The 22,734-nt window shown below is 37.3% G+C and overlaps 1 protein-coding gene across 1 annotated transcript in view; it reads left to right on the top strand.

Annotated features, from left to right (window-relative positions):
• Positions 1-22,734, top strand: part of NRK (Nik related kinase) — a 575,538-nt gene that overhangs the window by 352,312 nt on the left and 200,492 nt on the right. Inside the window, exons 16-19 of the mRNA XM_053699167.1 lie at positions 4,895-5,035; positions 6,977-7,108; positions 20,978-21,045; positions 22,258-22,358. Coding sequence (XP_053555142.1) covers positions 4,895-5,035; positions 6,977-7,108; positions 20,978-21,045; positions 22,258-22,358 — 442 coding nt within the window. The remainder of the gene's footprint in view (positions 1-4,894; positions 5,036-6,976; positions 7,109-20,977; positions 21,046-22,257; positions 22,359-22,734) is intronic.

The following is a 22,734-nucleotide window of genomic DNA, read 5'->3' as shown; positions in this document are numbered from 1 at the left end:
CTCACAGAGACACCCATAGAAAAAGCTCAAAGACATATGCACACACCCTCACAGACATCCACAGAAAATGCACAAAGACATACACACCCACCCTCAAAGATATACCAACAGAAAAAAAATACATACACACTCATAGAGACACAAACCAAAGAACAAAGACATAAACACAGACACCCACAGAAACACTCACAGGAGGAAACATTTATGCACCTTGCATCCCCTAAATCAACAGTGTATGATAAAAAAAAATGCAGAAATTAAGAGATCACTTTTTAAAGAATCATATTTGTAAATGTGCAAACAAAAATAATTCTGTGAATTCAAAATTGTACATTAATGATCTGGGTAGATGGCTAGATGAAGAAAATTACTTTTAATAGGTTGACATATGTTTGTTTGATATTTTCCACATTTTCCCCAGCCAAGAGCACCACTTCAAATATAGTGCACAAATGTTCCCATCTGTCAGCTGTACTTGTGGATTTTGAAAATGCTGTACTCTATATAGTCTTGGTGGAACCATAAGCTGTGGTACTCATACCATTAGATCTGGTTAAATGCAGGATTTAAGGTTTTTTGGTATGCATTTCAAAATTAAGTCAGCTGTAGAGTAAACTGAACAGTTTTAAGTTAACCTGTCTCATTTCCAACGCTGAGCAATCTTAGTCTCTGAGTATAACATGTTATGCAGATGTAAAAATCTTAGATAAAATGCCTCATTGTATCTGGAAAGTCTTTGCATAAAGGGGTAGTAAACTGGAATGTAATATATATCATTTGTGTATTGAGGAGGAAACATTTCTGCATGGTTTTAAATATAGAATTTCTGCAGCATTGTCAAATAATCATAAATACACTGCTGCTAAAAAATGTGTTTTTATGGACCCCTGGCCCCACCATACAACTACTACCACACTGAAGTTACAATCTTAAATTGCACAAAGAAATAAAAAACATTTGCTAAGTAATTTCTACTGCCACTGCAAATGAAAGTGATCAGCCATCTGACTCAGGCACACACTCTACAAACAAAGTGCCAAGTCTGTCTCACACTGTGCATAGTGGTTTAGTGCACACTCAGAAATCCTCTCAAATGCTAATACTTTACTCCTTGTAATAACATTTCCCATGCTCAATTAGCACTCTGCTGTAGTACCCACTGGTGGCTGCCAAAATGTAAAAAAAAAAAAAAAAAGTTTAGTTCTTGCCTCATGGGGCCCCCCTAGCCCATTGGGCCCCTGACTGGAGTCACCCCTGTCACCCCCTGATGGCGGCCCTGCTGTGATGTGTGACCCCCCATGCTATCAGTCAATGGGAGTATAGGTGCCCAAATCTATTATTTTTTTTAAGGACGCCTGAGACTAAATGGCCCTAAGGAAACTGAGTGGATGATGTTAAAAAATGTTAAAAGGGGCAGGCTAAACATGTGTAAAGTGCTCTCAAACAGAACAGATATTAAAAAACCACCCTTAAATGATAAATATTGACATTAATTTCTAAAATAAAACATTACAAGCATTTTATTTTTTATTATTACTTTAAATTAACCCCCACCCCTCCAAAAAAAATAATAACCTGACTGTCCCATCTTGCATTAAAGGGCCAATATAAATGAAAAATAGACCCTGCAGCACTTTGTGTTAAACCCCTCCAATGGGATTAAACACACAGTAGAAATACTGATCAGGACTTGCTGTGCACTGCTAGTCCCAAGAGGAACTCTCTGCTGATTCAATCAGCAGTGCTAGTTGCACATTCAAGTAATGCAACTGTTGCTGCATATTAAATCAGTGGTGAGTTCTGCTCAGGACCAGCAGTGCACTGCGAGTCCCGAGTGGTATTTTTATTGTGTGTTTAACCCCATTGCAGGGGTTAAACACACAGTGCTGCAGGGTCGATATTCTATATCGGGACAGATTACGATTGGGGCCCAAATGTGCACTGGTATTACAAGTTGAGGTTAAGGCAAATGCGACCTCACAGCATTGCAGGGAAGCTTTGTGCTCACAAGAGCGCACTTCCATAGTCTCCAATGGGAGTCTTGTTCTCATGTCGTGAGACACTGCTGAGAACCTAGCTCAGCGAAAGGGGTAAGTCGTGCAGCGATTGGCAGCAAAGTGTAAATAAATATATATATATATATATATATACATGTATATTTATGTGTTAATATGCATATATACACATGTTAACACATAAATATATATGTATATAAGCATATACATATACAGGGAGTGCAGAATTATTAGGCAAGTTGTATTTTTGAGGATTAATTTTATTGAACAACAACCATGTTCTCAATGAACCCAAAAAACTCATTAATATCAAAGCTGAATAGTTTTGGAAGTAGTTTTTAGTTTGTTTTTAGTTATAGCTATTTTAGGGGGATATCTGTGTGTGCAGGTGACTATTACCGTGCATAATTATTAGGCAACTTAACAAAAAACAAATATATACCCATTTCAATTATTTATTTTTACCAGTGAAACCAATATAACATCTCAACATTCACAAATATACATTTCTGACATTGAAAAACAAAACAAAAACAAATCAGTGACCAATATAGCCACCTTTCTTTGCAAGGACACTCAAAAGTCTGCCATCCATGGATTCTGTCAGTGTTTTGATCTGTTCACCATCAACATTGCGTGCAGCAGCAACCACAGCCTCCCAGACACTGTTCAGAGAGGTGTACTGTTTTCCCTCCTTGTAAATCTCACATTTGATGATGGACCACAGGTTCTCAATGGGGTTCAGATCAGGTGAACAAGGAGGCCATGTCATTAGATTTTCTTCTTTTATACCCTTTCTTGCCAGCCACACTGTGGAGTACTTGGACGCGTGTGATGGAGCATTGTCCTGCATGAAAATCATGTTTTTCTTGAAGGATGCAGACTTCTTCCTGTACCACTGCTTGAAGAAGGTGTCTTCCAGAAACTGGCAGTAGGACTGGGAGTTGAGCTTGACTCCATCCTCAACCCGAAAAGGCCCCACAAGCTCATCTTTGATGATACCAGCCCAAACCAGTACTCCACCTCCACCTTGCTGGCATCTGCGTCGGACTGGAGCTCTCTGCCCTTTACCAATCCAGCCACGGGCCCATCCATCTGGCCCATCAAGACTCACTCTCATTTCATCAGTCCATAAAACCTTAGAAAAATCAGTCTTGAGATATTTCTTGGCCCAGTCTTGACATTTCAGCTTGTGTGTCTTGTTCAGTGGTGGTCGTTTTACAGCCTTTCTTACCTTGGCCATGTCTCTGAGTATTGCACACCTTGTGCTTTTGGGCACTCCAGTGATGTTGCAGCTCTGAAATATGGCCAAACTGGTGGCAAGTAGCATCTTGGCAGCTGCACGCTTGACTTTTCTCAGTTCATGGGCAGTTATTTTGCGCCTTGGTTTTTCCACACGCTTCTTGCGACCCTGTTGACTATTTTGAATGAAACGCTTGATTGTTCGATGATCACGCTTCAGAAGCTTTGCAATTTTAAGAGTGCTGCATCCCTCTGCAAGATATCTCACTATTTTTGACTTTTCTGAGCCTGTCAAGTCCTTCTTTTGACCCATTTTGCCAAAGGAAAGGAAGTTGCCTAATAATTATGCACACCTGATATAGGGTGTTGATGTCATTAAACCACAGCCCTTCTCATTACAGAGATGCACATCACCTAATATGCTTAATTGGTAGTAGGCTTTGAGCCTATACAGCTTGGAGTAAGACAACATGCATAAAGAGGATGATGTGGTCAAAATACTCATTTGCCTAATAATTCTGCACTCCCTGTATACTTACAAAGAACACACAGTCCCCATAGACCGCGATGTAAAGGCACTATTCAGTCTAACTTGAACCCCTAAAAACTGCTTCAAACAGTTATTTTTCAAAAACTAAAGATGCTCATGTTTGGTTTTATTACAGGAACCATACTGTTTATTTTGGGGGCAATTGGGGGACAATTTTAAAATTAACCCGAGATCTGATCTATGGTTAATTTTCGGAGCGCTAATTGCTACTAGTGCGCCTGTAAACGGGTGAATTTTCCAATTTACGGGTGTGATAAATTAGCGCTCCACTTGTAATCTAGCCCATAGTATGTAAAATAATCCAAAAAATAGGAAGTAAATAATTTTCTCATTAACAACTATATTGTTTGCTAACTATCTGGTTAGCCCTCATTTTCTGCCTTAGTGCTCTCTTACTAGCATCCTATTTTCATGCTGACTGACTCATGACCTATTTGAGAGTTAGTAGTTTTACTAATAAAGAAAGATGTATTTGTGCCCAGTGTCTGACTCATGTAAGTAGGCAATTTATAATAGTTAATTAACATTTTAGGCACAAACTAATAACATGCTCTTCAAAACGGATCACAGATATTCAAAATCAGTTTCTGCGTTACTTACATTGATGTATATCTTTATTATCTCCCTAAGAACAATATTATCTTTTAAATCTGCCTTAGTCACACCAAGTCCTATAGGGATATTAAAGGGATATGAAACTTTCTGAGAGAGTAGCAGAACACAGCTAGGCAAATTAGGTAATCAATTCTCCCTGAAACCACTCACTAAAATTTGTTACAACTGCCTGGTCCAAGATCTGAAAGGACCTCATGCTGAATCAAAGAAAGCAACAGATCACTCTATGTTTCTACCACTGGATTAATTCAGCCCACCAGAGTCAATTAAACAGGTTGTGATTATGATACACAAAAAGCAAGACCAGCAGTTGCGTGTTCCTTCATAATTGAAACCTAACCATTCCTGACTATTTTTTTCTAGTACGTTGCTAAATTTGATTTATTTTTACCATGCATGTGTGTGTTTTATTTGTATGTGGGGGTGTATATGTGCATGCATAAATACTAACTATACATTATTTTGTCTTCAGATACAAGAAAGGAAAAAGATTAGCATTGACCATAATAATATGAAGTGGCCAGGCCTGGTTCACCCAGCACATGTTCGGCTTGGGTCTGGAAGCAACTCCAGCCCATGTACACCCGCTTTACCGAGAGCCGCTTTACCAGAGGTAATTATAAAGAAGCTTTTGCTTTCAACATTCAGAATCATGTATCTGTTAGAGGGTATTGAACATAGTGGCCAAGCGTTTGTATATCAGAATTTTGTGTTCGAGATGTGGATTGTCCTCCAGTGTGTATTGTCATCATTTAGTCATACACTACTGGTCAAAAGTTCTAGAACACTTCCATATTTCCAATTTTTTCCGGCGAGCCTTCACGGGGCATCAAGCTCCGTACGGAGCATGATAAATTGACCCCATACTCTTTTTCTACTCTCTATAAAAAATGTTATCAACCATTTTAGATACAAGCTGATATTTGCAACTACCATTTTGAATCAGTAATACATTTTTTTTGCACTTTTCCTATGAGAAATAATATATTACCCTGTATAAAAATAATACACCTGATGAATTAATTTTGTATTATTACAAACTGTGAAGAGCGAATGAACTAGCTGCTATTTTTTTTAATGAGATGATGTTATCTTTTTATGTCACCGTACATAACAGTTGTGTTTGAAGTCGATATTAGTGCATTTTAGATGCAATTAGAAAAATAAACTTGCAAACTGCAAGTAAAAACTTCTTTAAATTAAAATGTTATGATTCAGCCAGAGTATGCGATTTTAAACAACTCTCCAATTTATTTCTGTTATCAAATTTGTTCCTTCTCTTGGTATTCTTTGTTAAAGAGTAGGTTTAAGAGAAGCAATGCATTACTGGGAGTCAATGAGAGAGGCATATGTGTACAGCGACCAATCACCTGGCTCCCACCAGTGCATTACTGATCCTGAGCCTACCTATATATGCTCTTCAATAAAGAATATTGAGAACAAAATAAATGTGATAATAAAAGTAAATTTGAGTTGTTTAAAACTGCCTGTTCTACCTGAATCATGAAAGTTTAATTTTGATTTTATGTCCCTTGCATTCTGTAAAATTGCAAAATTCAATGTTGTGGGCAGAGACTTTATAAGTGCAGCACTTTACATTTGGATGTAATACCCAGTAAATCAATAAAGGTATTTTTTTAACTAAACCAGTGCTATCCTTGAGTGTACATACTGCCTACTGCCACTGTGTAGAACAAATATTTCTATTTTACAAAAATTATTTTTAAATAAGTACAAACACATTTGTACTGAATGGAATTTGTACATTGTTAAAATTTAATTAGAAAGGGTAATTATGCAGTGGTTTTATGTATTCTAGAACTCCTGACTGCCTCATTGCACAAAGATGTTTTTTTTCTCCAGATTATTTTAGGTGGGCAGCATGTTCCTACTACTCTGTGCAATGATTATTTTCTGTCATAGAGAAGTAAGAGTCCCCGGTGCAGAGCAATATGAGGCAGCTGGTGTGGCATCTGATTGGCTGTACCACTTATCTATATTAATCTGAAAAAAGGTCTTTTAGCGAGGGGCAATCAGATGCCTTGGATTATATGTAGCTACAGGGATTGAAAAAGGCACTTTATATTGACCTTTATAACAGTATACACCTACACTATAATATATAAGTACACTCAGCAATGCTAAACATGCATTACAGTATTTTCTAACATTTAATGTCCCTTAGAAGATTTGGTGATGCAGATTAAATTCGCCTAAGAATTGGTGATAAATTCATATCACTCACTAACCTTGTGTTGAATGCACTATTCTAAATGTCAAAACAGTACAAAATATACTTCTCAGGTTTATTGCTGAAGCTACATCTTTAAATATTTATGTGGATTTAGCCTAGAAACATTTGCAATAATTGATAGCAATCATTTGTGACCTAATCTTGTCTATGATAAATGTTTATGCAATGATCTAAGAAAAGGTTATCATTAATATGTATTTCCCATAAATTTGTACATATTTTAGTGAAATTCCTATTGCTCTCTCAGCTGCTGCCTCATATTATTATTTTATCTGCGTATTTGTTTTGCCTTAAACAAAGAATGAAAATCTTCGCTCCAGTAGAGACAATCACTACAGCAGCTCATTGTCTGACATGGTCATAACTCCTCTGACCCCAGGACAAGATGAGGTCTTCTGGGGCTCACCACTAAATGAAGAGCATCCTCCTAAGGTAGACGTCAACATCTTAATTAGTTTTTTGTTGTGTACCAAGCAAGGTTTTGTGAGTTGTCATTTCTGTGACTTACTGAATAAAATGTAACCATTAAAAAAAGGTTAAATCACTGTGATAGATACCACTTAAAAGCTTCAGATATAAATTTGTTTGTTGATATTGTGTTAACTAATTTGGTTTTATAGTAAAATTAGACTGTTATATAATGTTGAAAACCTAGTCTTTCATTTCTTAAAGGGCCACTAAAGTCAAAATTTAAGTTTCATGATTCAGATAAAGCATGTAATATAAAATATGTATATATATATTCATTATCAAAATGTGCATATTTGTTTTATATGCACACTTTCTAACGCTCCAGCAACTGCTAAGCAAGTGCAAAAAGGCACAGTATATATGTATATGCATTTCGTGATTGGCTGATAGCTGTCATATGATACAGGGGAGGGAAAGTGGAAAAACTTTTAAATTTGCCAGAAAATATATTTAAAGTAAGTGGTATAGCATTATCTTCTTATAGTATGTTTGTCAATTATTCAGTGGTCCTTTAATTTCATTTCACTGGTTTCCTTTTAAATTAAAGAGCCTTCAAAATAGTTAAAGATATTTTATTTTGAAGTTGGTACATTTTGAAAACATATTTTTATCTTACAACACTATCTCTTTCTCTCTTACTTTCTCTGCCCTTCTGTATCTATCTATCTATCTATCTATCTATCTATCTATCTATCTATCTATCTATCTATCTATCTATCTATCTATACATCTATCTATCCATCTATCCATCTATCTATCCATCTATCTATGAACTTTTATAGCACCTGAACAAAGCTAACCCTGATTCTTTGAGATTGGAATCTAGGTCATGTAGACTGCAAGCTTTTTGGAGCAGGGCCCTCCTCCTCCTGTACTAGATTTGTTTAGTTTGTTATGTTTTTGTATCTTATCACAAATCTTTTCATTGTATTCCCCTATCTCTGTACCCAGCGCTATACAAATAAAGATAGGGCGAAAAGGAAACGTAGACACAAAAACATCATACAAAGAAGATGAAACAGAATAGAGAATATGAAGGTACAGCAGCTAGAGGAAGGTAGTAAGAATAGGACATTATTGGACAAACTAGGGCACATAGATAAGTCTTGAACTTTTTCTTGAATGTGGGAAACAACTGTGTAGATCTGATGCTTAGTGCTTCTATTTCTAGCAGTTCCTGACGTCACTCTCTCTTGACCAATGTCATTTTTTCCAGGAAATTAGAACCTGCAAAAGTTATTGATTTTACTATCAACTATATATTTAAAGAGACATGAAACCCAACATGTACAATTTTAAGAAAATGTCCACTTTACTTCATTCTCTTGTTATCCTTTCTTGAAAAGCATGCTCAGGAGTCTGCACAGGCCTTGAGCACTAAATTGCAACAGCTTTCTAACAAAGGATAAAAAGGGAACAAAGCTAATTTACCTGTAAAATTAACCCTAACCTAAGTTACAATTACACCTAACACTACACTATCATTGAATAAATTAACTAAATTAACTACAATTAATTACAATTAAATTAAATAAAATGAAGTACGAAAAATATCCACTAAATTACAGAAAATAATAAAATAATTACAAGAATTTTAAACTAATTACACCTAATCTAATCCCCCTAATAAAATAAAAAAAGCCCCCCAAAATAATAAAAAGCCCTACCCTATACTAAATTACAAATAGCCCTTAAAAGGGCCTTTTGCGCAACATTGGCCCAAAGTAATCAGCTCTTTTACCTGTAAAAAAAAATACAATACCCCCCCAACATTAAAACCCACCACCCACACACCCAACCCTACTCTAAAACCCACCCAATCCCCCCTTAATAAAACCTAACACTACCCCCTTGAAGATCACCCTACCTTGAGACGTCTTCACCCAACCGGGCAGAAGTGGTCCTCCATACGGCCAGAAGTCTTCATCTGATCCGGGCAGAAGAGGACCTCCAGACGGGCAGAAGTCTTCATCCAGGTGGCATCTTCTATCTTCATCCATCCGGAGCGGAGCGGGTCCTTCTTCAAGCCATCCGACGCGGAGCATCCTCTTCCATCCGACGACTAACACTAAATGACGGTACATTTAAGTGACGTCATCCAAGATGGCGTCCCTTCAATTCTGAGTGGCTGATAGAATTCTATCAGCCAATCGGAATTAAGGTAGAAAAAATCCTATTGGCTGATGCAATCAGCCAATAGGATTGAAGTTCAATCCTATTGACTGATCCAATCAGCCAATAGGATTGAGCTCGCATTCTATGGGCTGATTGGAACAGCCAATAGAATGCGAGCTCAATCCTATTGGCTGATTGGATCAGGCAATAGGATTTTTTCTACCTCAATTCTGATTGGCTGATAGAATTCTATCAGCCAATCGGAATTGAAGGGATGCCATCTTGGATGACGTCACTTAAAGGTACCGTCATTTAGTGTTAGTCGTGGAAGAGGATGCTCCACGTCGGATGGCTTGAAGAAGGACCCGCTCCACTCCGGATGGATGAAGATAGAAGATGCCGCCTGGATGAAGACTTCTGCCCGTCTGGAGGTCCTCTTCTGCCTGGATCAGATGAAGACTTCTGGCCGTCTGGAGGACCACTTCTGCCCGGTTGGGTGAAGACGTCTCAAGGTAGGGTGATCTTCAAGGGGTTAGTGTTAAGTTTTATTAAGGGGGGATTGGGTGGGTTTTAGAGTAGGGTTGGGTGTGTGGGTGGTGGGTTTTAATGTTGGGGGGTATTGTATTTTTTTTACAGGTAAAAGAACTGATTACTTTGGGCAATGCCCCGCAAAAGGCCCTTTTAAGGGCTATTTGTAATTTAGTATAGGGTAGGGATTTTTTATTATTTTGGGGGACTTTTTTTATTTTATTAGGGGGATTAGATTAGGTGTAATTAGTTAAAAATTCTTGTAATTATTTTATTATTTTCTGTAATTTAGTGTTTGTTCTTTTCGTACTTTAGTTTAATTAAGTTAATTGTAATTAATTGTAGTTAATTTAGTTAATTTATTTAATTATAGTGTAGTTTTAGGTGTAATTGTAACTTAGGTTAGGGTTTATTTTACAGGTAATTTTGTACTTAATTTAACTAGGAAGTTATTAAATAGTTAATAACTATTTAATAACTATTGTACCTAGTTAAAATAAATACAAAGTTGCCTGTAAATAAAAATAAACCCTGAGATAGCTACTATTAGTTATATTGTTGTTAGCTTAGGGTTTATTTTATAGGTAAGTATTTAGTTTTAAATAGGAATAATTTAGTTAATAATAGTAATTTTATTTTGATGTATTTAAATTATATTTAAGTTAGGGGGTGTTAGGGTTAGGGTTAGACTTAGATTTAGGGGTTAATAACTTTATTATAATGGCAGCGACTTTGGCGGCAGCAGATTAGGGGTTAATAAGTGTAGTTAGGTGGCGGCGACATTGGGGGCGGAAGAGTAGGAGTTAATAAATAAAAAGTAGGTGTCGGCGATGTTGGGGGCAGCAGATTAGGGGTTCATAGGGATAATGTAGGTGGCGGCAGTGTCCGGAGCGGCAGTTTAGGGGTTAATAATAAAATGCAGGTGTCGGCGATGTCGGGGGCGGCAGATTAGGGGTTAATAAGTGTAAGATTAGGGGTGTTTAGACTCGGGTTCATGTTCGGGTGTTAGGTTTAGACATAAATGTGTTTCCCCATAGGAATCAATGAGGCTGCATTTGCTTTTTTGCAGGTGTTTTGCCAGCTCATCGCTACCATAAGCAGCGCTACTATTGAGGTGAGATGTGGAACTAAATTCTGCTCTACGCTCACCTTTTTGCAGCTAATGCCGGGTTTAAAAAAACCTGTAATACCAGCGTTACTGTAGGTGAGCGGTGAGGTAAAACTGTCCGTTAGCCACGCACACCATTACCGACAAAAACTCGTAATCTAGCCGAATTTGTGTTTTTAGGTTAATCAAACTCGAAAATATTCAACAAATTTACAGCTTTTTCTATAAAATTCTCACTTTTATATTACCTATAATAATTTACTGCAGTCAGATAAGAAAACTGCCTATAAACCTCCTGAATTTGTTTACAGTATTTGGATCTTTTGAAACCTTTTCCCTCTTTCTGTCCTTATACAATAAAGGAAACAAGAGACAATAAAGATGTGCATGTTAGTATTTTATGCATTTTATGTATTATCTAAATATTTACATGTTTAAATCAAAGTGTTATAGCTCATTAACTCACAGTATTCATATGCACTTGAATAGCTTGATTTGCCCCAGTTCAATGAGGTACTAAACTGGTTACCATAGTTCCACAGAAAAAAAGTTATGCTCCTGAGTTGGGAAATATTAAATTGTCTATTTTCTTAGCCTGACAGAGCAAAATAAATAAATCTTTGTGACAGTGTCTTCACATTTCTAAAATGTAGCCAACCATTGCAAATATACAGCTAGATTACGAGTTTTGCATTATGGCTCATAACGCTGCTTTTTCACTACCGCTGGTATTACAGGTGTTGTAGGTATAGCTGTACCGCACACTTTTTTGGCCATAACACAACGTAACTACCGCACCTTTCAAAAAGTCCTTTTTCAATGGGACTTTCATAGCGCCGGTATTATGAGTTTTGCCTGTCCGGCCAAAAAGTGAGCAGTACAGCCCATAACTACAAGATCTGTACCACCACCTGAAAGTCAGTAGTTATGGGTTTTACACTACAAAGCTGTAGCATAAAACTCATATCTAAAGTGTTACAACGTACAGTAACACCCATAAACTACCTATTAACCCCTAAACCGAGGCCCTCCTGCATCGCTAACACTAAAATAAAATTATTAACCCCTAATCTGCTGTCCCGAATGTCGCCGCCACTATACTAAAGTTATAAACCCCTAAACCTAACCCTAAGTCTAACCCTAACCCTAACACCCACTAACTTTAACCTAATTAAAATAATTCAAAATAAAAAATTACAATTAATACCTAAATTATTCCTATTTAAAACTAAATAAATACTTACCTGTAAAATAAAACCTAAGCTAGCTACAATATAACTAATAGTTATATTGTATCTAGCTTAGGTTTTATTTTTATTTCACAGCTAAGTTTGTATTTCTTTTAACTAGGTTGATTAGTTAGTAAATAGTTATTAACTATTTACTAACTACCTAGTAAAAATAAATACAAATTTACCTGTGAAATAAAACCTAACCTGTCTTACAGTTAAACCTAACATTACACTAAAATTAAATAAATTATATTAATTAAATACAATTAACTAAATTACAAAAACAAATAAACACTAAATTACACAAAATAAAAAAGAAATTATCAAATATTTAAACTAATTACACCTAATCTAATAGCCCTATCAAAATAAAAAAGCCCCCCAAAATTAAAAAAAAACCCCTAGCCAATAGCCTTTAGAAGGGCCTTTTGCGGGGCATTGACCCAAAGAAATCAACTCGTTTACCTGTAAAAAAAAATTCAAACAACCCCCCAACAATAAAACTCCCCACCCACACAACCAAACCCCCCAAGTAAAATCCTATCTAAGTAAACCTAAGCTTCTCATTTCCCTGAAAAGGGCATTTTGATGGGCATTGCCTTTAAAAGGGCATTTAGCTTTTTTACGGTGCCCAAAGTCTCTAATCTAAAAATAAATCCCACCCAATAAACCCTTAATAAAACCTAACACTAACCCCCGAAGATCCACTTACAGTTTTTGAAGACCGGATATCCATCCTCATCCAGCCAGGAGACGTCTTCATCCAAGCGGGCAGAAGTCCTCAACAAAGCCGGGAGAAGTCTTCATTCAAGCGTCAAGAAGTCGTCCTCCAGGCGGCAGAACTTCTCCCGGCTTCATTGAGGACTTCTGCCCGCTTGGATGAAGACTTCTCCCGGCTGGATGAGGATGGATGTCCGGTTGAATTTTTTTTTACAGGTAAAAGAGCTGATTTCTTTGGGTCAATGCCCCGCAAAAGGCCCTTCTAAAGGCTATTGGCTAGGGGTTTTTTTTTTTTGGGGGGGGGGCTTTTTTATTTTGATAGGGCTATTAAATTAGGTGTAATTAGTTTAAATATTTGATAATTTCTTTTTTATTTTGTGTAATTTAGTGTTTATTTGTTTTTGTAATTTAGTTACTAGTATCGGTATCGGTGCAACCCTAATAGCTACAATGTAACTATTAGTTATAGTGTAGCATGCTTAGGGTTTATTTTATAGGTAAGTATTTAGTTTTAAATAGGAATTATTTAGGTAATGATAGTAAGTTTTATTTAGATTTATTTTAATTATATTAAAGTTAGGGGTGTTAGGGTTAGACTTAGGGTTAGGTTTAGGGGTTAATATATTTATTTAGTGTTAGTGATGTGGGAGGCCAGAGGTTTAGGGGTTAATAACTTTAGAATAGTGGCGGCGGTAACGTTGGGGGCGGCAGATTAGGGATTAATAAATTTATGTAGGTGGCGGCAACATTGGGGGTGGCAGATTAGGGGTTAATAAGTGTAGGTAGGTGTCAGCGACATTGGGGGCGGCAGATTAGGGGTTAATAAGTGTAATGTAGGTGTCTGTGATGTCGGGGGCGGCAGCTTAGGGGTGTTTAGACTCAGGGTTTATGTTAGAGTGTTAGGTGTAAACATACATTTTGTTTCCCCATAGACATCAATGGGGCTGCGTTACGGAGCTTTACGCTCCGTTATTGCAGGTATTAGGCTTTTTTTTAGCCGGCTCTCTCCATTGATGTCTATGGGGAAATCGTGCATGAGCATGTCAAAGCAGCGCTGGTATTTGTGTGCGGTATGGAGCTCAATGCAGCCATATCGCCAGGTTTTTGCAAACCTGTAATAGCAGTGCTATTAAAGGTGAGCGGTGACAATACCTTGCAAGTTATTACCAAGCCACTCATAACGCTAAACTCATAATCTGGCCGATAGTCTTAAAATTTATTAAAATTATAGAACTGTACAGACATAGGTCTATATCTATCTATCTATCTATCTATCTATCTATCATCTATCTGTCTATCATCTATCTAGATATCTAGATATTTACCTATCTTTCATCTATCTATCTCTCTATCTATCTATCTATCTATCTATCTATCTTATATATCATATCTATCTATCTATCTATCTATCTATCTAACTAGCTATCATATATCTATTTATCTATCTATGGGACTATATACAAAGTTTTAGAATTAGCTGTGGGAAATTATTTTTCTCCATTCTGGTATGTTTTGGCTTTCTTATCAGTAACAGTATTTCAATCAGTGCAAGTAGTTATGTAGGATTTGTTAGGTCACCTGACATATGTCATCAATAATTCCAGAATGTTTAGATTTCTTACATGTTAAAATCTAAATGCAACAATCACTTTCTAAGACTGAAGCAAAATAAAAACAAGACAAAGGAAAAGGCCAAATTCATCCAAAAATTGATTAATTGGGGCATATTTATCAAGCTCTGAATGGCTCCTGAAGGCTCGCCGGAAACAGAAGTTATCAAGAAGTTATGAAGCAGCGGTCTATAGATCGCTGCTCCATAACTTGTCTGCCTGCTCTGAGGCACGTTTGGGTTGATTGATGCCCCCTGCTAGCAGCCAATTGGCCACGAATCTGCAGGGGGCGGCATTGCACCAGCAGTTCACAAGAACTGCTGGTGCACTGATAAATGCTGAAAATGCTGACAGCGTATGCTGTCGGCATTTATCAATGGGCAGCAATGGGCAGTGGACATGATACGCTACTTGGTATCATGTCCACTTGCACAATGTTAAATATGCCCTATTATTTCAGTTGATTTATTTATATAGACTTACAAATTCAATGCATGATGTGAGTAGTTAACCCTTTCCTACCATTTTGTGTCAATATTATTTTTTACAATATCCAGAGACTTAATTGTGATCAGGAAATAAACATCAGAATGCTTAAGATTAAAGGGACATCAACCCAACATTTTTCTTTCATAAGGCAGATACAGTATACAATTTTACACAAATTTCCAATTTTCTTCTGTTATCAAATTGTATTCATTCTCTTGGTATCCTTGATTGAGAAGCAGTGCACTACTGGAAGCTACCTTAACACATTGGGTGAGACTCAGTCAGCAGCTAGCTACAAGTAGTGCTGTCTTTGAGCCTACCTAAATATGCTTTTTAACAAAATATACCAAGAAAAGGAAGCAAATAAGATAACAGAAGTAAATTGGAAAGCTTGTTAAAATAGCATGCTTTATCTGAATCATGAAAGTTTAATTTTGCCTTTACTGTTTCTAAAACAGTTCAGAAATATAAACTACGTGAACAGCCTACATGTGTCATACGACAATGGTCATGATGGGTTTTCATCAGTTTAAATGTCTTGCAAAAATATTTTTAAAAACCTATTTTTATATTTTCTGGAATAGAATAGTCCAAAATATATAATAACAGTTTTCTGTTGTAATGTTATACCACTACTGAAATACTCCCAGTGAAAAGTATTGGTAACACAAAGCCACTTGAAAACCAATAACCCAGCGTTTTTTTAAAAGTAGACTGAAATGGCCTTGGAAAATTTGGAAAACAAAACCTTTGTGTGTGTAACTTTCTATTCACATAACCTTTCTGTATCTATCTTTGAGAGATAGTAAGCAATCTCAGGCAAGAAATACCTGTTTTTGTATTTCTGCCTAACAGAGAAATGATAGACAGAGAGACAGATATATAGATAGATAGATAGATAGATAGATAGGTAGATAGATGATAGATAGATAGATAGATAGATAGATAGATAGATAGATAGATAGATACATGTGCTGCTGTGTATGAAGAGCGGAATATTCTCCAAAATAAACTCAAAAAGAGACAAACATGGGTCTTGTACTGAGTCATAGACTAATAAGAATTTACAGTACATCAGATTGGTAAAATATTTTGGGCATATCCTATCATGGTCAATTCTGTGTTGATTTTTGTATGTATTATACTCAGATTTATAATAACCCTCAATCAAATAGGATAAGTTGATCACCACTTGGAGAGGCAGTTTCGCCCACTATGTTGTCTTCAATGTATCTTGTAGCAGACTAAGATGTATTTAATTGAAATAGGAGGTGCTCCAGTTGCCTCACTGGATATGCTGTTTGATTCTTATAGTCCCTCCCAGTGTGTTCCCATTCTGTATATCCTTCTTGTATTTACACTGGATGCTGGAAGTACTTATTAGACCACAACTGCATCTCTACTGAGCACCTAACCAAAAGAAATACTGCACCAAACCTAGAATACTGTAGAGAGATATGCTTATTTCCCAATGCAGCTAAATGCAGAACTCAGACACAGTCCACTTCAGCTGAGCAGAGTTCTAGAAATGCTGCACCACATCTGATTCTGTGGTTCTATATTTCAATATCTTGCACTTTTTTAACCTTCTCCCTGGGGAACCTGTTGAGAGCAGGGAAATAGTTTATTCCTTATTATGTTCTTTACTCAGACAACATGATGGCAGAAATCACTTAGGCCTAGATTTGGAGTTTGGCGTTAGCCGTGAAAACCAGCGTTAGAGGCTCCTAACGCTGGTTTTAGGCTAACTCTGGTATTTGGAGTCACTCAAAAAAGGGTCTAACGCTCACTTTTCAGCCGCGACTTTTCCATACCGCAGATCCCCTTACGTAAATTGCGTATCCTATCTTTTCAATGGGATTTTTCTAACTCCGGTATTTAGAGTCGTGGCTGAAGTGAGCGTTAGAATTCTAACGACAAAACTCCAGCCGCAGGAAAAAAGTCAGTAGTTAAGTGCTTTCTGGGCTAACGCCGGTTTATAAAGCTCCTAACTACTGTACTCTAAAGTACACTAACACCCATAAACTACCTATGTACCCCTAAACCGAGGTCCCCCCACATCGCTGCCACTCTATTAAATTTTTTTAACCCCTAATCTGCCGACCGCCAAATACGTTATCCTTATGTACCCCTAATCTGCTGCCCCTAACACCGCCGACCCCTATATTATATTTAGTAACCCCTAACCTGCCCCCCACAACGTCGCCGCCAGCTACCTACACTTATTAACCCCTAATCTGCCGACCGCAAAGCGCCGCCACCTACGTTATCCTTATGTACCCCTAATCTGCTGCCTCTAACACCGCCGACCCCTATATTATATTTATTAACCCCTAATCTGCCCCCCACAACGTCGCCTCCACCTGCCTACACTTATTAACCCCTAATCTGCCGAGCGGACCTGAGCGCTACTATAATAAAGTTATTAACCCCTAATCCGCCTCACTAACCCTATAATAAATAGTATTAACCCCTAATCTGCCCTCCCTAACATCGCCGACACCTAACTTCAATTATTAACCCCTAATCTGCCAACCGGAGCTCACCGCTATTCTAATAAATGTATTAACCCCTAAAGCTAAGTCTAACCCTAACACTAACACCCCCTAAATTAAATATAATTTTAATCTAACGAAATTAATTAACTCTTATTAAATAAATTATTCCTATTTAAAGCTAAATACTTACCTGTAAAATAAATCCTAATATAGCTACAATATAAATTATAATTACATTGTAGCTATTTTAGGATTAATATTTATTTTACAGGCAACTTTGTAATTATTTTAACCAGGTACAATAGCTATTAAATAGTTAAGAACTATTTAATAGTTACCTAGTTAAAATAATTACAAAATTACCTGTAAAATAAATCCTAACCTAAGTTACAATTAAACCTAACACTACACTATCATTAAATTAATTAAATAAAATACCTACAATTACCTACAATTAAACCTAGCACTACACTATCAATACATTAATTAAATACAATATCTACAAATAACTACAATGAAATAAACTAACTAAAGTACAAAAAATAAAAAAGAACTAAGTTACAAAAAATAAAAAAATATCTACAAGCATAAGAAAAATATTACAACAATTTTAAACTAATTACACCTACTCTAAGCCCCCTAATAAAACAACAAAGCCCCCCAAAATAAAAAATGCCCTACCCTATTCTAAATTACTAAAGTTAAAACCTCTTTTACCTTACCAGCCCTGAACAGGGCCCTTTGCGGGGCATGCCCCAAGAAGTTCAGCTCTTTTTCCTGTAAAAAAAACATACAATACCCCCCCCCCAACATTACAACCCACCACCCTCATACCCCTAATCTAACCCAAACCCCCCTTAAATAAATGTAACACTAAGCCCCTGAAGATCTTCCTACCTTATCTTCACCATACCAGGTTCACCGATCCGTCCTGAAGAGCTCCTCCGATGTCCTGATCCAAGCCCAAGCGGGGGGCTGAAGATGTCCATGATCCGGTAGAAGTCTTCATCCAAGCGGGGCAGAAAAGGTCATCCATCCAATTGAAGTCTTCATCCAAGCGGGGCAGAAGAGGTCTTCCATCCGATTGAAGTCTTCATCCAGGCGGCATCTTCTATCGACATCCATCTGGAGCGGAGCGGCAGCATCCTGAAGACCTCCGACGCGGAACATCCATCCTGGCCGACGACTGAACGACGAATGATGGTTCCTTTAAATGACGTCATCCAAGATGGCGTCCCTTGAATTCCGATTGGCTTATAGGATTCTATCAGCCAATCGGAATTAAGGTAGGAATATTCTGATTGGCTGATGGAATCAGCCAATCAGATTTAGCTCGCGTTCTATTGGCTGATCGGAACAGCCAATAGAATGCGAGCTCAATCTGATTGGCTGATTGGATCAGCCAATCGGATTGAACTTGATTCTGATTGGCTGATTCCATCAGCCAATCAGAATATTCCTACCTTAATTCCGATTGGCTGATAGAATCCTATCAGCCAATAGGAATTCGAGGGACGCCATATTGGATGATGTCATTTAAAGGAACCGTCATTCATCGTTCAGTCGTCGGCCAGGATGGATGTTCCGCGTCGGAGGTCTTCAGGATGCTGCCGCTCCGCTCCAGATGGATGTCGATAGAAGATGCCGCCTGGATGAAGACTTCAATCGGATGGAAGATCTCTTCTGCCCCGCTTTTGTTGAAGACTTCAATCGGATGGAAGACCTCTTCTGCCCCGCTTGGATGAAGACTTCTACTGGATCATGGACATCTTCAGCCCCCCGCTTGGGCTTGGATCAGGACATCGGAGGAGCTCTTCAGGACCGATCGTGAACCTGGTATGGTGAAGACAAGGTAGGAAGATCTTCAGGGGCTTAGTGTTAGGTTTATTTAAGGGGGGTTTGGGTTAGATTAGGGGTATGTGGGTGGTGGGTTGTAATGTTGGGGGGGGTATTGTATGTTTTTTTTACAGACAAAAGAGCTGAACTTCTTGGGGCATGCCCCGCAAAGGGCCCTGTTCATGGCTGGTAAGGTAAAAGAGCTTTTAACTTTAGTAATTTAGAATAGGGTAGGGCATTTTTTATTTTGGGGGGCTTTGTTGTTTTATTAGGGGGCTTAGAGTAGGTGTAATTAGTTTAAAATTGTTGTAATATTTTTCTTATGTTTGTAGATATTTTTTTATTTTTTATAACTTAGTTCTTTTTTATTTTTTGTACTTTAGTTAGTTTATTTCATTGTAGTTCTTTGTAGGTATTGTATTTAATTAATGTATTGATAGTGTAGTGTTAGGTTTAATTGTAGGTAATTGTAGGTATTTTATTTAATTAATTTAATGATAGTATAGTGTTAGGTTTAATTGTAACTTAGGTTAGGATTTATTTTACAGGTAATTTTGTAATTATTTTAACTAGGTAACTATTAAATAGTTCTTAACTATTTAATAGCTATTGTACCTGGTTAAAATAATTACAAAGTTGCCTGTAAAATAAATATTAATCCTAAAATAGCTACAATGTAATTATAATTTATATTGTAGCTATATTAGGATTTATTTTACAGGTAAGTATTTAGCTTTAAATAGGAATAATTTATTTAATAAGAGTTAATTAATTTCGTTAGATTAAAATTATATTTAATTTAGGGGGGTGTTAGTGTTAGGGTTAGACTTAGCTTTAGGGGTTAATCCATTTATTAGAATAGCGGTGAGCTCCGGTCGGCAGATTAGGGGTTAATAATTGAAGTTAGGTGTCGGCGATGTTAGGGAGGGCAGATTAGGGGTTAATACTATTTATTATAGGGTTAGTGAGGCGGATTAGGGGTTAATAACTTTATTATAGTAGCGCTCAGGTCCGCTCGCCAGATTAGGGGTTAATAAGTGTAGGCAGGTGGAGGCGACGTTGTGGGGAGCAGATTAGGGGTTAATAAATATAATATAGAGGTCGGCGGTGTTAGGGGCAGCAGATTAGGGGTACATAGGGATAATGTAAGTAGCGGTGGTTTACGGAGCGGCAGATTAGGGGTTAATAATAATATGCAGGGGTCAGCGATAGCGGGGGCGGCAGAATAGGGGTTAATAAGTGTAAGGTTAGGGGTGTTTAGACTCGGGGTACATGTTAGAGTGTTAGGTGCAGACGTAGGAAGTGTTTCCGCATAGCAAACAATGGGGCTGCGTTAGGAGCTGAACGCGGCTTTTTTGCAGGTGTTAGGGTTTTTTTCAGCTCAAACAGCCCCATTGTTTCCTATGGGGGAATCGTGCACGAGCACGTTTTTGAGGCTGGCCGCTTGCATAAGCAACTCTGGTATCGAGAGTTGAAGCTGCGTTAAAAATGCTCTACGCTCCTTTTTTGGAGCCTAACGCAGCCTTTATGTGGACTCTCAATACCAGAGTTATTTTTATGGTGCGGCCAGAAAAAAGCCGGCGTTAGCTACGCGGGTCGTTACCGACAAAACTCTAAATCTAGGCCTTAGATTGCATAGTAAAATAGGAATGCAGTAACCAAGGTTTTTTTTTTTCTTTAATTGCCTCTTTCAGGTACCAGAGAGAACCACATCTAAGTTTTACCACAAGGATATTCCTGACCACCCAGACTGTCCATCTGGGTAAGCTGGAGCATACATTTTAATTTACAGTTCAATGGTTAACAAATCTGACCAAAATACACATTTGGAACATAACTGCAGGTTCTATTTCTACTTTCTAACAAATGCACATTCCAGTTAGCCTTCTAAAGTAAATTCAGCTGTGTTTTAGGTAAAGCGGCAGTATGTCAGTCAATAAAACTGCTCCCTGTCAGGTTAGATAGTGTGCCATGAATCATACAGCCATGTGTTTCTGGCTCAATGAACAGTGGGTAATTTATCTCCAGAGACCCCTTTCATCAAATGAATTAATGAGAGAATATCCAATACTACACAAGGGCATGGCCTAATGTTATAAGTACACTTCAGTAAATGGTCCGATAACTTAAATAACCAGAAAACTTAAGGTTCTATAGATAGTGAATCTTAATATTTCCCATGTAGGTAAATAAAGAAAACACAGCATTGTGATATTAATAAGAGTAGATGGGGTATTTGTTTATATGTTCATACTATTGTGTGCTCTTTTTTTACTTGTTGAATTTAGAGGGGCAGTAAAGTCAACATTAAACTTTCATAAATCAGATAGATCGTGCAATTTTAAACAACTTTCCAGTTTACTTCTGTTATCAAATTTGCTTTGTTCTTTTGGTATCTTTTATTGAAGAGTAAAACTAGGTAGGCTCATAAGAGCTCAGGAGTGTGCACGCCTCTTGAGTACTCTATGGCAGCAGTGTTTTGCATTGTATAACAAAGCTACAAATAATATTGCAAAACGCTACTGCTATAGAGTACTAAAGACACGTGCACAATCCTCAGCTCTTATGAGCCCAACTAGTTTTACTGTTCAATAAAAGATACCAAGAGAACGAAGAAAATTTGATAACAGAAGTCAATTAGAAATTTTGTTTAAAATTGCATGCTCGATCTGAATCATGAAAGTTTAATTTTGACTTTACTGTCCCTTTAAAGGGCCAGGAGCGGCGTACTGTAAAAGTAATTTTCGCAGGAATTTTTCTCTGAAATCCTTTCAGGTATAAAGTTGACGCTAAGCTGATGTTATATAATTCTGCACTATGTGCAGAATTATATAGCATTATTTTGTGGGTTTACTGGCCCTTTAATCCATCATTGAAGAATCACTTTCATCAGTGGCAGAATTAAATGTGTAAATACATCAGTTAAAAGGGAGGTCTGTCTTTGAATGTTTATGTGTGTGATTTTTTTTTATAGGAGTTTCCTACAGCAAAGGGGGCTGCCGGAAGAAGAAAAATGCAGCAAAAGTCCAACTGGATGGGATGGTAGATTTAATCAAAGCAACAGAACACAATCTGGTAATCCCTTGCTGTTTCAAAAACAGCAAATGCTTTTACACCTAAAGTACATGTAAGAGACAAATTAATGTTGTGCGTGACTGTGTGTGCATGGGTGGGTTGCTTAAAGGGATATGAAACCCATTTTGTTCTTTCATGATTCAGATAGAGCATGCAATTTTAAGCAAGCTTCTAATTTACTTCTATTATCACATTTTCTTTGTTCTCTTGGTATCTTTATTTGAAAAATCAGGAATGTAAGCTTAGGAGACGGCTCATTTTTGTGTAGAGTTTGTTGACTGGTAGCTACATTTAGTAGGGGTAAATTAGAAACTTGCTTAAAATTGCATGCTCTATCTGAATCATGAAAGGAAAAAAATTGAGTTTCATATCCCTT

Source organism: Bombina bombina, chromosome 1 (assembly GCF_027579735.1).
Source record: "Bombina bombina isolate aBomBom1 chromosome 1, aBomBom1.pri, whole genome shotgun sequence".
Taxonomy (NCBI): Eukaryota; Metazoa; Chordata; class Amphibia; order Anura; family Bombinatoridae; genus Bombina; species Bombina bombina.
This window is presented reverse-complemented; position numbering and strand designations above follow the sequence as displayed.